The following is a 16,675-nucleotide window of genomic DNA, read 5'->3' as shown; positions in this document are numbered from 1 at the left end:
TCTAGAAGACCATGATATCTATAAACAAAAAAAATTCATGAAAATCGTCAAAACATTTTTTTTTCTATTCAATCTTTACCAAAAACTGATCAGCACGATTTCCAACCAATATCTTTCAAACGGTTTTTGAATTTTCAAAATCGATTCAGAATTGCGGGCTAAAACGTGGACGAAATTTTTTTGCACTTTTCTGCTATCTACAAAGAAACGGCTTGGCCGATCGTCCTCATCGAGATACATCGAATGGCTTTTAAATTTTTGAAATCGGTCCAGCCGTTTTTTTTGAGAAAACGTCGATTTACGGCAAAAAATCTGTTCACACACACACACACAACTTTTTCCAAATTTAGTCTCATTCGATTCAGAATGGCTTGAAACGTCGAGAAAACAAAATTAACGAACGTAGTTTTAAATGCATATAATGCATATTATCAAAATATTTAAGTAGAAGGTATTCATATTTTGTGCACATGTGTATATAATAGTTTTGACTAAATTCTAGTTAATTTTATCTAGTTTTGTTTAATGTCTAAAAAGAAAATTTTTAGGTAATTTGCAGAAAAGGAAAAAATGTTCTGAATCCATATGCATATGTATTGCAATTTATCAAAATACTAAAGTTCTCAGTTCAACTACGAATTACTCAAAATTTTAGTATCCAAGTATATATAACAGTTTTTACTAGATTTTAGTAAATTTTATATAATATAATAATTTTATATAGTATAATATATAATTATATAGTAAATTTTATATACTAATACCGCCGAAAAATCAGGCGGCATACTTTTTTGGTATTGCATTCCCTATTTAAAAAAAATCTCAGATATTGAGTACAACTTAATTCATTAAACAATCAACATTTTTTTATACTGTACAGAAATAAATACCCAAACAAGAAAAAAAGCTGTAAAAAAACTCCCTGTAAGAAGAGTGAAGAAGAAAAGAAATATTTTCAATTTTTTTGTAGATTTATTGATTTTTTAAAATGCACATGTTTCGTGAAAAAATTATATATACCAAATTTACAATTTCCAATACACTGGATTAATTTCCATGAATGTCTTCAAACATCAAAAATTAAGGCAATTAACTATTATTGTTATTGAACAAAAATCTGATCAATAATACAAAACTACTTTATCAACCAGATTTATGGTACACATTGATGTTGCCAATATAAATGTGTTGAACGTGAGGAGCACAAAGATAAATAAATGTACAGATGTTATCAGAATGGTGTCCTGCGAGCACCACCCACACACACATTGTTCAAAAAAAACATTTGAGCAATGTCAGAGAATATTGGATTCGTTTTTTTTTCTAATATTTTTAGAACATGTACATTAAGTTATTAAATTGATGTTTCACACACATGCATTTTCCATATTATTAGGACCCGCAATATGAAATTAACAGAACACCAACTTCGTGGTATGTTTATTTTAAATCGAGTCTTCTACTAAGAGACAAGTGGCTACTATGCAACTTCGAAAGCAATTCAGGAAGTGCAGTTGTTAACCGACATGTTATTTCTCTTATACAATATAGAGCAATAATATTATACAATTATTTGTCCAAAGGTTCAAAATTATTTTTTACACATATCACAAATTATTACAAACATCAAACTATTGAAAAGAATTACATTTTAGCTTTAAATCAAATTGTATTCAATGATTACAATTACAAGAGACAATAGATTTTGAACCTTGGATTATTTATTTTTATTCCTTACATAGGGTGGTTTTGTTAGACAAAAAAAATTAAGGTGTTTTTTTTTTTGATATCTCAACTTGTGAATTATTAATATCTATATTGTTACAAGCAGATATTAAATGATTCGAAGTCATTTGATATAATTTTTTTGATGTTTTATTTTAAATATACCTTAGATGTGTCATTTTCAACTAGTTGGTTTAACATAATATCTATGAAATTGGTATATGCATCGTTAAAGCATTTTTTCTTTATTATTTTAAAATGAAATTAAATGTCAAACTCTAAAATTACTCACTGCAAATCAATTCTAATGCAGGTTTGTCAAAATGTAAACAAACTAAAAATCAGATCTTTACGTTTTATGATTTAACAATACATAACCAAAGAGGTTGCACAGCAATAAGCATTGTTTCATACTTCACACATAAATAAATTAAATAAAAAAGAAAACCAATCCTGCAGTTTTTATGCATTAGAAAATATGTGTGCAACCTATTTTCCTTATCATTTTTAAAGGGGGATGTCTATAAAAATGTTATTTTAGCAAACAGTTATAGATATTGTATTCGCTAAAGGTATCTTTGAGATTCCCGAGACATGTTCCACTGCTCAAGCAGTGCTTTCTGTAACGGTGTTCTGAACGGGTTGCCCACCCTCCTAGAAAACAAAAAAAAACAACATTAATACCCAAATTTTTATTTAAATTGTTAATTTACCATTGTACCAAAAATAGTCATGCATAATAGAGTGTGTTTACAAAATAAACAATAGGAAGGAAATGTTAAAAATAATGAATAAGGTAGGGAATGCAATACCGATAAATTTCAATACCGGTTTTTGCGGTAATTTCTCATTAGTACAAATATAAAAAATTATATATACAACTACAACTGTATACAACTAAACTTCATATATAAATTATATAAGGTTGTTCGGAAAGTCACTTCGTTTTTTCATCACTAGAATTTAAATATATTTTTTATGAAACTCACACTTATCACACCTAAACGTTATAATTAACATCCCGCAGTGCAAGTTATAGTAATTGCAAAAAAATCAAAACTGAGAATTTTTATATATCTTTATGTTTCAGAGCTTTCTGAACATTTTGGCATACCTTAGAAAAAATGGATGGATGTATGTGTGTGTGTGTGTGTGTGTGTGTGCGTGTGTGTATGTGTGTGTGTATGTATGTATGTATGTATGTGTGTGTATGTATGTGCGGATACAAATTTTCGTCGACGATTTCGGGAACACGGATCAACCGATTTGAATAATTCAAAAAACATTCGATCCGTATTGATAAGGAGACGTGCTGATTAGTTTTTGGCGAAGGCAGGTCTAGCCGTTCCAAAGATACGGGGCAAAGAGTGCAGAAAATAGAAATCGTTTCGAAGATACGGGGCAAAAAGTGACAAAAACGGTAACCCAGTTTTTAAGAGAACGGAGCGTCCAATTTTAATAATTTAAAAAACATTTTACTTGTATTGACAAGATGAACTGATTAAATTTTTCGGAGAGCAGGTCTAGCGGTTTTGGAGGTCTAGTAAAAAAAATTCATTTTGAGGTCAAAAATGATCATTAGACATATGCACATCAAATTATCAGATATTTTATGGAGATTTGAATAATTTGTATCAATTTTGTTTATATTTCTATGGGTTTCGATATGCATCTCTATACAGATAAAGCAGTGTAATTCCTTTGAGAAAAAGTTGAAAATTTCCAAAATATTACAAACTAAAAAAAAAACATTTTTTCCAAAAACTTACAATTTCTCAAAATTGTAAAAAATACAGATAAAAATAATTATTAAAAAAAAAAAATTAACAGCAGATTGCGGGACCACCTCTTGAAAAAGACGTTTTGCGGTAACCACTTTATCTCTGAAGAAAATCCGGAATTAAAAATCCAGAAAGACTTCAATAAAGAAATAATAAATGTAGTAATTAATCGAAGCAATAAACAAAATAATTTTGGAGAAAATTGCAGTTTCTTTAAATTTTTTTTGTTTTTTCGACGAAATTTTGACCTTAAATTGTTCAAAAAACCAATTAAATTTTTAGAAAATCCTACGTGTATATAACCCTACTCTATTGACGAGTAGAGATCATATTTTGATATTTGTTTATATTATAGAACTACTAAAAGATGTATCTGTTTAACCAACTAGCGCGTATGTAAAAATACCGAAAATACCGGAATTTTTCGGGTAAATACCGGTATTATAGCCGCCGAAAAATTGGGCGGTATACGGGTATACCGGTATTGCATTCCCTAGGATAAAGTATATTGATTATTATTAAGGAAAGGCGACGATATATAAACATCATGATTTTATTGAACGCACACAATATAAACTATTTACAAAACACTAAAATTTTACAAATTTTAACAAAAATTTAGGGTGTACGTACAATAATTTACAATTAACGATTTAAAAGGCTAGAAGTCTAACTTACTTGAGGGGTGGACGAACTTCCATTTGAAGTTGAAGATGCCTCAGGCTAATAAAATCAAAAGAATGAATAATAAAATAATAAATAGGATATTGATCAAGGATGAACAACCTTTTTTAACTTACGGGCCGCAATTATTGATTAATCACAAAGCTTAATATATAGTAATAAACATTGGTAAATAAAAGTACAAAATTTAAAAAAGCTAATTATTTTTGATAAAATAATGTAGTAAGAAAAACAAACATGATTTATTACCAGGATAATATTAAGTAATTCGCGGACCGCTAAAAAATATTTAAAGGGCCGCATCAAGCCCGCGAACCGCGAGTTGCTCATCTTTGATATAGAAAAAGGATGAAAATAAAAAAATAAAATAAAGTTTAAGAATAATAAAATCAGTGGTTTCCAACCTTTCTTGCAACGCGCTCCTCTACTTTAATAAAAAAAAAACTTGTCCCTTTTTATTTTACAAAAATTTCATTTCATAAACTGACTACAGATAATATGCAATATTATGTAAAAATATGCATAAAAAATTATTTTTTCGATTTTTTTTTTTAAATATTTCGTTTATTTTCGTACCACAGGTTGGAAACCGCAGATTTAAATAATAAAAGAAATAAAGCTGCTAAAATAGTAGATTGTGCAGACTTAGGAAATTGAAATAGATTTTGTCGGCCAAACAACTAACCATTCTAAAACATGCATTGTGTTCCTAAATGTAAATATATATATACAAATGTAGCGAAAAATTCAACTGACCACATCAATTTTCAAGTTTAGAAAACTCGATAAAAAAAAAATAAAATTGTATATACGATATCTATTAAAGGGGTATTCTAGTGTAGAGGCATAAATTTTAGTTCATGTTTAAGTTTAAGTCATTTGCAAGAGTACAGAAACAAGTTAAAACCAAAAAGGTTAATGTTAAAAATTAGAACAGTTTTGAGAAAAATGCGTTGAATGTTTCGCAAAAAGGAAGGCAACAGAAGAGGATTATTATGGTGAAACAGCTGTATATCCGAAAATAATTTGAAATTTTTGAAAATCCTCTCGTACACACATTCTTAAATTTATTAAAAGGGGGAAACCTGCTTTAGAGGCTTAAAAAACGATTTTTTATTGGAAAAATATCTTCCCAAGGTTCAACAAGAATCTATATTATTGAAAATAAATATTTTCAATAATAACCTCGCATTTTATGGCAAACATTTTAACCCTGCGTCGGTCGGATATTTATTCACCTTCGAACGGTCTGAGTGGTGTGGCTGGACCACCATTCATTTTACATGCATTTATATGGGATAAATGAGTTTTTAGATATATTAACGATTATTAGTAGAAAATATTTATAGTTTAGATTTTTTCTTTTTCTTACCGTCTTTGCATGTGTTGAGCTTGCTTATAATAAAAATATTACATATATTATATAAAAAAAATCAAAGTATATAAAAAAATCGTTGCTGTTTTTTTGTTAATTTTTCTGTTTTATATCAATGAAAAACAATATTCTTTTTCGGCTTCTTACAAATGAATGTGAAACTCAAATGAAAACGAAATGAGGTGCTTCGCCTTTGAAATGAGCTGTAAAATTCAAGTTGAAAATATAATTTCATTACAGGTTTGCCAAAAAAATTTTCGAACGCAGTACGGGTAGAAAAATTGTTGATAATGTGAGCATTCACTTATCCGATTTTCAATGTTCGCGATGACCAATAAGTTTGGTAGGTTTTCAAGGAACTCTCGTCGTGAAAATACCAACATTCATGTTACAACACAGAGCAAAGAATATATAAAACGCAGTTTGAATAGAAAATACCAGAAAAAAAAACAAAATACTGGTTTACATTTATCAAAAAGCGTATATTTCATACAAAATATATGGGTGGACAGACCACTCCGACCGTTCGAAGTATAAAAAAGTAAATATCCTTATAATTATCCATCTGTACATTTTTTCGTCCTGATTTTTGCATTGATCGACAGCTAATGAAATTTTAGGAAAAGTCAAGAAATTTCAAGTCGATACTAGTCGATTACTAGAAGTTTTTTTTTTTAATTGAAGTCGAAAAAAGTCTGGGTTAATGAAAAAAATTGAGAAGTATGTTGAAATATATAACAATTAAACCTGAAAGGTTCGTTTCAATTAAAGTTTATGTCCTTTACTAAAAATTCCTCCAAAAAGCGATGTTTTGAAGCCTCTGAAGCAAGGATAGATTTAAACATTGAAAATATGAAAAAAAAAAACGAAAAAACTGATTTTGAATTTCTACACTAGAATACCCTCTTAATAAAATTAAGAATTTACGACACATAGTCGTTAAGACTAGTGCTATTATTTTTTTGAGTATTATATATCAAAATTTGAATTCCGTCAATTTGACGGGTCCCGTAAACCTATTGCCAAATCAAAACACTAGTTCAAAATTACCACAAGCAGTTATTATATAATTCATTTATCATCTACCACTGACCTTCTTGTCCCCTCCCTCACTCTGGTACCGGGGCATTCGGTTTGTACGCGGCAAGCGGCGCCTGTAGCGCGGGCGAGGCGGTCCGCGCTGTCCCTGTCCGCCTTCGCCGTGCCCGCCCTCGCCTTCGCTGACGCCGCCGCCGGTGCCACCGTCATTGTTGCCGGCCGACTGGCCGCCGTCCTCGCTGCGCGGCCTGCGCATTCCGCCGCGTCCGCCGCGGAAGTTGCGGCGGAAGAAGCGGCGCGGAGCTCCGCCACCGCGACGCAAGCCGCGGGGTTGACCCTGGAGAGAGAAGAAGAGAAATGTAAGTTGAGTTGAAGAATGGAAAAATATAATATTGTTTTTTTTTAATTATTCATTAATATAGGTAAATACAGTGATTTAAATGTGAGTGTTTCTACCCTGGGGTATTCTACCCAACAATTTTTAGAATATAATATTAAACATTACTTTCTACATATGAAGTTCACTGTAAGTACAGTAGAAACTCGATTAACCGGACCAATTATCAATGGGCATTGGGATAATCAAATGAATGAAGAATAATGTGTATTTATTGATAATAATAAAAATATGTAGATATTAACGAAAACCAATTTTTCTTTTAGAAATTAACACTACCTTGAGGGGCACAACTAGTGTAACCGCCTAAAAAAAGGTGATTTTTGGGAATTTATATTAAAAAAAACTACTTTATCAAACATTTCAAAATTTTAGGAATATATTTATACATGTTTTAAGAATACATAGTAAACTTTTTGAAGAAAAAAATTTAATATTTTTTAAGTTATCGTCGATCTCCGACGGCGCGACAAAAAAAGGCCCTTCAGTGCTGCAGTGATTCCGGCCTTCTACGTGGATGAAATTTAAAAAAAAAAAAATCTCATTAAACTAGATAATATCTGTAAAATGAACTACGATAAAGAAAAAAAATCAAAAATTGACAAAATGACTGCGTTTTTTTAAAAAAAGTCGAATTTTACCCAAAATTTTGGTCGTTTTTGGACTGCCAAAATTCGATTTTTGATCCGATCAAAAAATCGATAGCTCATTTTACGGAGAACTATATATAAAACAAGTAAAAAAAATTTGATAGTGATCGGATCATTTGTTTTTTTGTTTTCGAGAAAAACGCGTTTAAAGATTAAATGATCGTTATACTATATACTATATATATACTTTTTAAATGGCTGTAATTCAAAAACTATTTATGATATCGATTTAAAATTTTGCTATGTTATTTTTAAAGGTATAACCTATCGAAATATGGAAAAATTGAAAATTCGATTTTTTGAAAATTTCACACTAGTTGTGTCCCTTAAGTATGTACATTAGGGTGGTCCTTAAAATGGTCATTTTCGAATTTCCTTGCTCCCAGGGGCTCAAATGGTTCCAAATTGATAAAAAACAATTCTCTGAAAGTTTTAGCTCTTAATATTAACGTTTAGATAGAGCGCAATTCAAAGTTTTGTATGGAAATAGCATGGAAAAATTTTAAAAATGTTTTTAAGATGTAATTTAGCGAACAAATGAATGAATAAAACTCATTCATTTGTCGCTAAGTTATACCTAAAACATTTTTTTTAAATTTTCAAAAATTTTTTCATGCTCTTTCCATACGAAGTTTGATTGAATTGCGCTCTATCTAAACGTTAATATTAAGAGCTAAAACTTTCAGAGAATTGTTTTTTATCAATTTGGAACCATTTGAGCCCCTGGGAGCAAGGAAATTCGAAAATGACCATTTTAAGGACCACCCTAATGTACATACATATTTTCTTAGATTACATACATACACTAAACTGCAGCATTAAATATGCGAAAATTCAAATTCGGAATGTACATACATAGAAATTAGTCGCGGTTGGTTGTCCGGATAATGAGGAATTCGTATTACTGAAGTCCGGATAAACGAGGTTCTACTGTAGTACAGAATATTTTTATTCTAAAATTTTTTTCCAACTATCTTAATGAGATAGGTAACCAACAATATTCGAATAAAAAAAATGGGTTATAAAAATACAAAATTTCCTGACCGAACTCAGTGCATTTGAGATTGATAGAATTCATAATCAATGAATTATTTAAACTTGCCCTGGTAGTATCGTATCAAAGTTCTCTGGTAAGTGAGAGTGATCCTGGAGGAGGTTTTGTATTTGTCAGAGTTTGTATTTCCTTTAGACAAATACAAAAGTCGCCCGAGGATCACCTAATTCACTTACCAGATAACTTAGCCACCACACTATCAGACCATGATTGAAAATATAAAATAGAAAACAAGATTTTTACAAAAAAAATATTGTCAAAATCGGTACAGAATTTTCGTGAAAAGGTAATAGAAAATTTTTATACTGAAGTAATAAGTAATAAATTTCGTATTTCTAAATTTCTAATCCTAAAAAGCATCCCTCGTTCGATCGCCTTGCAAATGGCTTTTAAATTTTCGAAAATTTGGAATAAAATTTTCACATATAACCATACTATTTCAAATATTGTGACTCGAACGATCAAGAATGACTTAAAACGTCGAAAAATAGCTTCAAAAAATTTATTAAAATCGAATTAAAATATCTTAGTTATTGCGCATAAACGCATAAATTGCGTTTTTTTTATGAAATTCGAATGTTTGATTTCGATAAAAAGATGACAAAAAATAGCTATTACAATAACTGTTCCCCAAATAAAGATTTTGATTTCAAATATTAAAAAATTTGAAATCATTGTCTTACTTGGAGGTATTGTGATCTAGCATCCTTATGACTCAAGCACTTTCTATGAAAACCGAAAGTGGATCTAAGGAGAATGCAATTATGTCTATTTGTTATAAAAAAAAAATATTTGTTTAAATATTTGTTGGAGAGCTTAGGCCAAAGTAAAAAAAAACAATTATAAAAAAATGACAAAAGTTAGAGAAAATTACTAACAAATCATAATTAATAAACTTTACTAAATGAGTAACTAAATAAAAGACTAAGTAAGCATTAAATTGTTAATTTTTTTTTTGTTAGAATCACCGTTTTTGAGATATTGCTGTTTATAAATTATTAATAACAATTTAGTAGAGAATTTTATAATAAATAAACCTATCTAACATAATTTAAAAAAAAATTATGGTTTCGGCGGAAAATGGAAAAAACTATAATTTTCCATCTTTGACCTTGAATAAAAAAAAAATCGCAGATGTCGGATCGATGAGGACTTTTGACATTTCATTTGTAATGGCCTATTTAACATCTGTACCGAATTTCAGCTCTGTGCGAATTATTCCTAACTGAAAACTTAATTTGACTGGGGTAAGTAAGATACGCATCCGAGAATAGACGTTTATAGTCTATAAATTGATAAAAATTTATACCGAACTCATAAGTGTGTAAGTAATTTTGGATTTATTCTGTCTCAAAACTAAATTCCACATAGAACATAAAAATATTGAGATAACATTAATTATACTTCACCCAGAAGTATAAGAAGACTATCTCATAACAATCTGTTATTTTTCAGAGTTATGTTGCCCTACAAGATAATACATGTCACCGAGAATTGCTGTTACACTTACAACATTTCGAACGAAATAAGCGTGACCTTCGCAATAAAAGTCTATCCGAGTATAAGCCCATAAGTAATGTGTAAAATTCTATGTTTCTTACCTGCGAGTCGTCGGCGCCTTCGTGTTCGTCGCCGTCCGTCTGATGATCGCGCGGTGGCCCCCGGCGCGGTCCGCCACGGCCGTAATAGCTGCTGTATCGTGCGCGACCGCGGAATCGGCCACGCGGTGGGCCGCCTCCTTGTACGGGCCCTTGCCCATCACCGTTCTCGCCTCCCGAACCCGACCCTTCTTTACCTTCGCCTCCTTCGTAATCTAGGATAATGGAAAAATATACAATGTAAATTTAGTCAAATGATAAATCACTCTAACATCAATAGTCCAGTCATTTGGTCGTTTTGCCGGTACAGTACTCCGGGAATTCTGAAAATTGGTAATCTTATAGATTTCAAGGTGCTCTTTACGAAAATCAACTTTGCACCTCAAATTTAAACGGCAAGTTGCCGCCATATTGGAAAAATGGCGTCAAAAAACAGCTTTTTAAAATCTCCTTTCTGGCTGATTCTACGATAAAAGTATCTATGTACGAATGAAACTATATAAAATTTCCTACAATTCTTTAGAAAACCGTTTTTTTGTAAAATTGATAGATTGAGAGTACGGCCGCCTCAAAGTCTTTGCTGCTCCTCTCGCCGTAGTATCAAATCTCTCCATATATGACAGCACTTTGAACTTGACCACATTCTCTCTAATAAATAAATATTTTCAATGTTAAATTAAGCGAATAAGATCTTGAAATAAAACAATTCAAATATTTTTTTGCTTTTTGCTGATTTTTTAATACTTCAAGCTACTTACTTATAGCTACTTTGCCATTGAAGTGTTAAAAACATCAGCAAAAAAACAGAAAATTGTTTGAATTGTTTTATTTCTAGATCTTATTCGCTTAATTTAACATTGAAAATATTTATTTATTAGAAAGAATGTGGTCAAGTTCAAAGTGCTGTCATATACGGAGAGATTTAATACTACGGCGAGAGCAGCAAAGACCGAGGCCGGCCGTACTCTCGAACTATCAATTTTACAAAAAAACGGTTTTCTAAAGAATTATAGGAAATTTTATCTAGTTTAATTCGTAGAATAATACTTTTATCGTAGAATCAGCCAGAAAAGAGATATTTTAAAAAAGCTGTTGTTTGACGCCATTTTTTCAATATAGCGGCAACTTGCCGTTCAAATTTGAGGTGGCAAAGTTGATTTTCGTGAAGAGCACCTCGAAATCTATAAGATTTTGAATTTTCAGAATTCCCGGAGTACTGTACCGGCAAAACGACTAAATGACTTTTCAAATTAAATGTATACAAAAGCAAAATGTAATTTAAAATATTGTTCCCCAAATAGAGATTTTGATTTCAAATATTAAAAAATTTGGAATCATTGTCTTACATGGAGGTATCGTGATCTAGCATCCTTATGACTCAAGCACTTTCTATAATAACCGAAAGTGGATCTAAGGAGAATGCAATGATAATTGAAATTATTTACAGAGGCCATTCACTGATCACATCAAAATCTTTATCCAAAAATTATTTAAAAATACCTTTATCCCCCATCTAAGGGATTGTTCAAGTATTACATAAGCAGATTTATTACAATTATTTTCCCCCCTCCCCTTCCCCTTTGTCAGCAAAAGTAAGCAAAAGTTCTTAGCCAAAATAAGCAAATCAATAACCCCCCCCCGCCCCCCTATATTGCTTACATAATACTTGAACGACCCCTAACAATAAATTATTTTAAATAAAATTAAATTCTTTTGTAAATTTGTTCCAAAATTTGGGTAAAAATAAAGGTGTGTTGCACCTTTCTTTTTGAAACTTCATTATTTTCTTAAAACCCATCCAAGCCTAGCATGATTAGCAAATGACCACTTATAATTTGTAGGTAACTATTACTAAGATTCTACTAACTTCTTCTGGGTCCCCTGGGTCCTCCACGAGGGTAGCTCCATTGGCGATAGCTGCGGCGTTTGTCGGCCGCATATGGGCTTCCCTTGACTGGCTCTCCTTCTGGGCCGGTCACATTAGCTGCCTCATTTCCCTTCTCTCCAATTACCACATCAAACTCCACAGTTTCTCCATCCCCTACACTGCGGACAGCCTTCTTCGGGTTGTTTTTAACTATGGCAGACTGGAAATAGAAAATGGAAAAAATATTAAGTCACGGATATAACAGATCCATATATCTTATTTATCATGACTAAAAATGATTTTTAATCATTTTAGGGAACAAATGTTACTTTACAATATATGATAATTTTAAATAAAAAGTAGTTGCTAAATTTTAAATTAAAAAGCAGATTTTGAATACTTGGTATATTTAATATTTAATTGAAATTATGTTAAGATACTTACTTGATGTACAAACACATCTTCCTTGGTGTCAGTTCTGAAATAAAGAAAAGAATATGAGATCTGAAATCACAATGATTCTTAACTAAAAATGAATTATTTTATATCTATTATAATAGATAACTATTATCTGGTTTATATATTTTATCATAATATATATTATAATTATTAAACTGACCTATTTATAAATCCATATCCGCTTTTGACATTGAACCATTTCACAGTTCCCATCACCTTCGAAGCTGAAAAAAGGAAGTTCATTTTAATTAGTAATTTTTTTTTAATTAAATAGTTTTAATATATGATATATTTACAGCAATATCAGTAATTTAAGATTTGAATGATAAAACATAGCAAAAGGCATAAAGACTCAAAGCAATTAAATTGAATTTTTATGTTATGTACAGAAAAGCTATAAACTTGAAAAACAATTCATTGCTTACATTTGTTTTAACTCGTGCAGTTTTGAAACAATGAACAAAATATTGTAATGAAAGTAAAATTAAATTTATCTTTCATGTTAATTGAATTTTTTATAGGAAAGAACAATTGAGCAAATAAAGATTTCTTAATACATAGCCATCACATATGTAACTATCTCTAAAAAAAGTTAAATATCTTAAAAGAAGTTTAAAGTGAACTCTTGACCAAAAATTAAATTGTAGACCATTTTACAAATATATTTTTGAAACATAAATTTTGTGAACATAAACTATACGTGATTTGCATGATATATTACTAGTTTAATAGTCCATTAAGACTAAAAGCAATACATTTGCATCATCATAAGATTTATTTTTAGGTTATGTGATAAGATTTGATGATAATTCCTTCGTAATCAGCATTCATGCTCATTACAAAAATTGCTCTAAACTTGAAAACTAATTACTTAGTTGATTTTGATTTAATTCATGTAGCTTTAGAACATAATGCTAAGAAAAATAAACATAACAGTACAATTACATTATTACATATTTGGAACTTGATATTTTTATGAAAATTGAAATTAATTTATGAGAATATCAATCTGATACTGAGCAAGCCTACGAAGGCTTGAAAGCAATTATTTTCAATCATACTTATAATCTTATGTGATTATTAGCAATAAAATTTAAAGATTGCTTCCTTTGCAATTAAATCATTAATTGTGATTTTATTTTTGTAGTATTGAAATATCAAGCTCTGAAGGCAATGAAGGCTGAAAACAATTAGTTTCAATAACCGCAATACATATGTCTATGCTATGATTATTATTTATAAAACTTTAGGAATACATAAAATTGAAAACTGATTCATTAATTAATATTGATTCAATATGTAGTGTTTAAATATGTAACAAAATATTGTGATGAACGTACAGTTAACCAATTGAGCCAAAGAACAAAGTTTTGGTAATTTCAATACAATATTTAGTAAGAACAGACATCATCTGTATCTTTAAAAAAAAGATAATATTCAAAAAGAAGTGGAAATTGAGTTATACATAATTAGCAAAAGCCCTCGAAACAATATTAAATGTAGAAGAAATGAATTTGTATTAGAAACTCTTCAAATTATAATGAACAATTAAGCAGGAAATGATTTTGTTAATTTCAATGCATTATTTAGTAGGAATACACGAATACACAAGAAGACTATGTAACTATTTCTTAAAGAAAAGTAAATCGTAAAAAATTCCAAATTGAGTTCTGACCATTTTATAATGCATAACAAAAAATGTTTTATAGCTATGAAATTTATATACTGATGCATAATTGAATGAATTTATGTATTGATGATGATTGAATTGATGATTGGCATGATACATGATTAGCAAAAGGCCTCGAAGGGTAAGTATTATCCTTCATAAGAATAATTTTTATATGAGATTATTATTTGCTGCCTTCCAATTCCTTCGCAGTCAATGTTATAAGTGATTGTACCTTACAAAAAATATTAAGAACCTGTAAACTTATTCGTTAGTTTTATTTAACTCGTATGGTTGTGAAACATGTATCAAAACATTTTATATTTAATATGAACATAAAGGTAAAAATAAATTTGCATTAGAAACTTGGTAAATTATGATTATCAATTGAGCAAAAAACGATTTTGTTAATTGCATAGCATTGTTTAGTAAGAAATAATGAATTGAGATTTTTTTAATCTGAATATGATACTTATTAAAATATACATGAATAGAACATCACCTATGCAATTATCTTTAAAAGAAAAGTAGATATTTAAAAAAAAGTCCAAATTGAGCTCTGAAATAGAAGTAGAAATTTAAAAAAAATAAAACCTTCGAGGGCAGAAATTGCTACCTTCCAATTGCTGCGCAATCAATGATAAGTGATTGTTCCTTACAAAAATTATAAACCTGAAAACTCCATTGTTAGTTAAATCTATTTAACTCGTGTGGTTATGAAAAATGTAACAAAATAATACTGTATAGGTAATGTAAACATGAAAAAATGTAGAAATTTGCATAAGATATTGGTTAATTATGATTATCAATGAAGCAAAAAACGATTTTGTTAATTTCAATACAATATTTAGTAATAATAGATATCACCTGTATATCCAAAGAAGTAACATTTAAAAAGAAGTGGAAATTGAGTTATACATAATTAACAAAAGCCCTCGAAACAATATTGAATGTAGAAATGAATTTGTATTAGAAACTCTTCAAATTATAATGAACAATTAAGCAGGAAATGATTTTGTTAATTTCAAAGCATTATTTAGTAGGAATACACAAGAAGACTATCTAACTTTTAAAGAAAATTAAAACTTAAAATTTTAAAAATCTTGGACTGGCTTATAGAAAAAATGTGGAAATTAAGTTGTAATCAATTTGTAATACATAACCAAAAAAAATTGTTTATAGCCATAAAATTTGTTTATAAAAATATCAATTTACGATTTGCATCATACGTCATTATCTCGAGAAATCTGAAAGCAATCAATTTCAATCATCGCACAATTTATTTTTATGTTATACATGATTATTATTTGCTTATCACGCAATAAAATTTTATGACGCTTCCTTCGCAATCGAAGTTTTTGCCAAACCGGCACAAATAGAACAAAAAATCATGCATGAAATATTAACTTATAACTTTTACAGCATCATGTATAATGTTAAGAGCACTTTGTATAAAGTGGATGAGTGATGTTTAAGGAATAAACTAGAAAATTCCTTTACAAAACGCCATGTGGTCAATAAATACGAATCGTAAAGACGCATTATCAAACATGGCCGCCGGTCGCCAGAGGCATGCATAGTACTATGAATAGTATAAAATAATTGCAACTAACCGATGATTTGCTTCTGTGGAGGCACTTTGGTTGTTCAGGAGCCTTTCTGGTTCAGCCATGGTGTAATTTGGCGAGTGGGTGACGGTGGTTAAGATGTTAATACACTCCCGACCTCTCCGAGATGTTAACTACTATCCAATCTCACGTTTTAAGATGTTCTGTTTTACATTCTAGCTTGTGATGACAAAAATAACAAATTGATTTGAACGCGGACATACGGCACGCTAGCAAACTTGTTCGGACGTATTGCCTCATGCGACGACGTATGTCGGGTGTTTGTGCATCATGCGCGTAGTATTGCATGCGCATGTTTCAAGTTTTCACGGCACACTCAGGTTGGGCAAATTTATTTCGTCGGCACGAAATTCAACTCGAAAATTGAAATGGAAATGGAAATAGATTACAATGATTTCAGAATATAGTTTCGAGTAATGTTCGAAATTAACTAAATTTATATATGAAACTTCAAAATTAACTAAATTTATATATTTTTGTACATTATTTAAATTATAATATAATTGCCGGAACTTCCGTACCGTAATGAAATATTCTAGGAATTTTAAATGTTTTCAAATAGATAATTATAAATACTGTAACTTTATTATTTTTATTTATTATTCGTATTTTATAGACAAAATATAAGAGCTTATGCATTGAACGATGACGTTTATATATGTTTACATGAAAAATATATAAACAAAACTTAATCAAACGGAGTTACAATGAAGGACCTTATCTCATATTTCTAAGAATGTAATAAACTGA

At 29.9% G+C, this 16,675-nt stretch overlaps 1 protein-coding gene and 1 non-coding gene across 2 annotated transcripts; both read right to left on the bottom strand.

Annotated features, from left to right (window-relative positions):
* Positions 1-954: 954 nt before the first annotated feature.
* LOC113367616 (Y-box factor homolog) lies at positions 955-16,219 on the bottom strand. Its single transcript, XM_026609206.1, has 9 exons — positions 16,129-16,219; positions 15,911-15,934; positions 12,789-12,852; positions 12,614-12,647; positions 12,170-12,389; positions 10,306-10,517; positions 6,659-6,940; positions 4,185-4,229; positions 955-2,379 (listed from the first exon to the last, which is right to left on the bottom strand). Exons 1-9 carry the CDS (start codon positions 16,217-16,219, stop codon positions 2,332-2,334), a joined length of 1,020 nt encoding a protein of 339 aa, XP_026464991.1. The 3' UTR covers positions 955-2,331.
* On the bottom strand, positions 11,589-11,726 carry LOC113368504. The gene has a single exon (XR_003366417.1). It is a non-coding gene; the product is annotated as a small nucleolar RNA SNORA53 (small nucleolar RNA).
* Positions 16,220-16,675: the final 456 nt, after the last annotated feature.

The sequence above is a fragment of the Ctenocephalides felis genome, unplaced genomic scaffold (assembly GCF_003426905.1).
Source record: "Ctenocephalides felis isolate EL2017-DRISC unplaced genomic scaffold, ASM342690v1 CF-g0.4_SCAFFOLD_01170, whole genome shotgun sequence".
In the NCBI taxonomy this organism is placed as follows: domain Eukaryota; kingdom Metazoa; phylum Arthropoda; class Insecta; order Siphonaptera; family Pulicidae; genus Ctenocephalides; species Ctenocephalides felis.
This window is presented reverse-complemented; position numbering and strand designations above follow the sequence as displayed.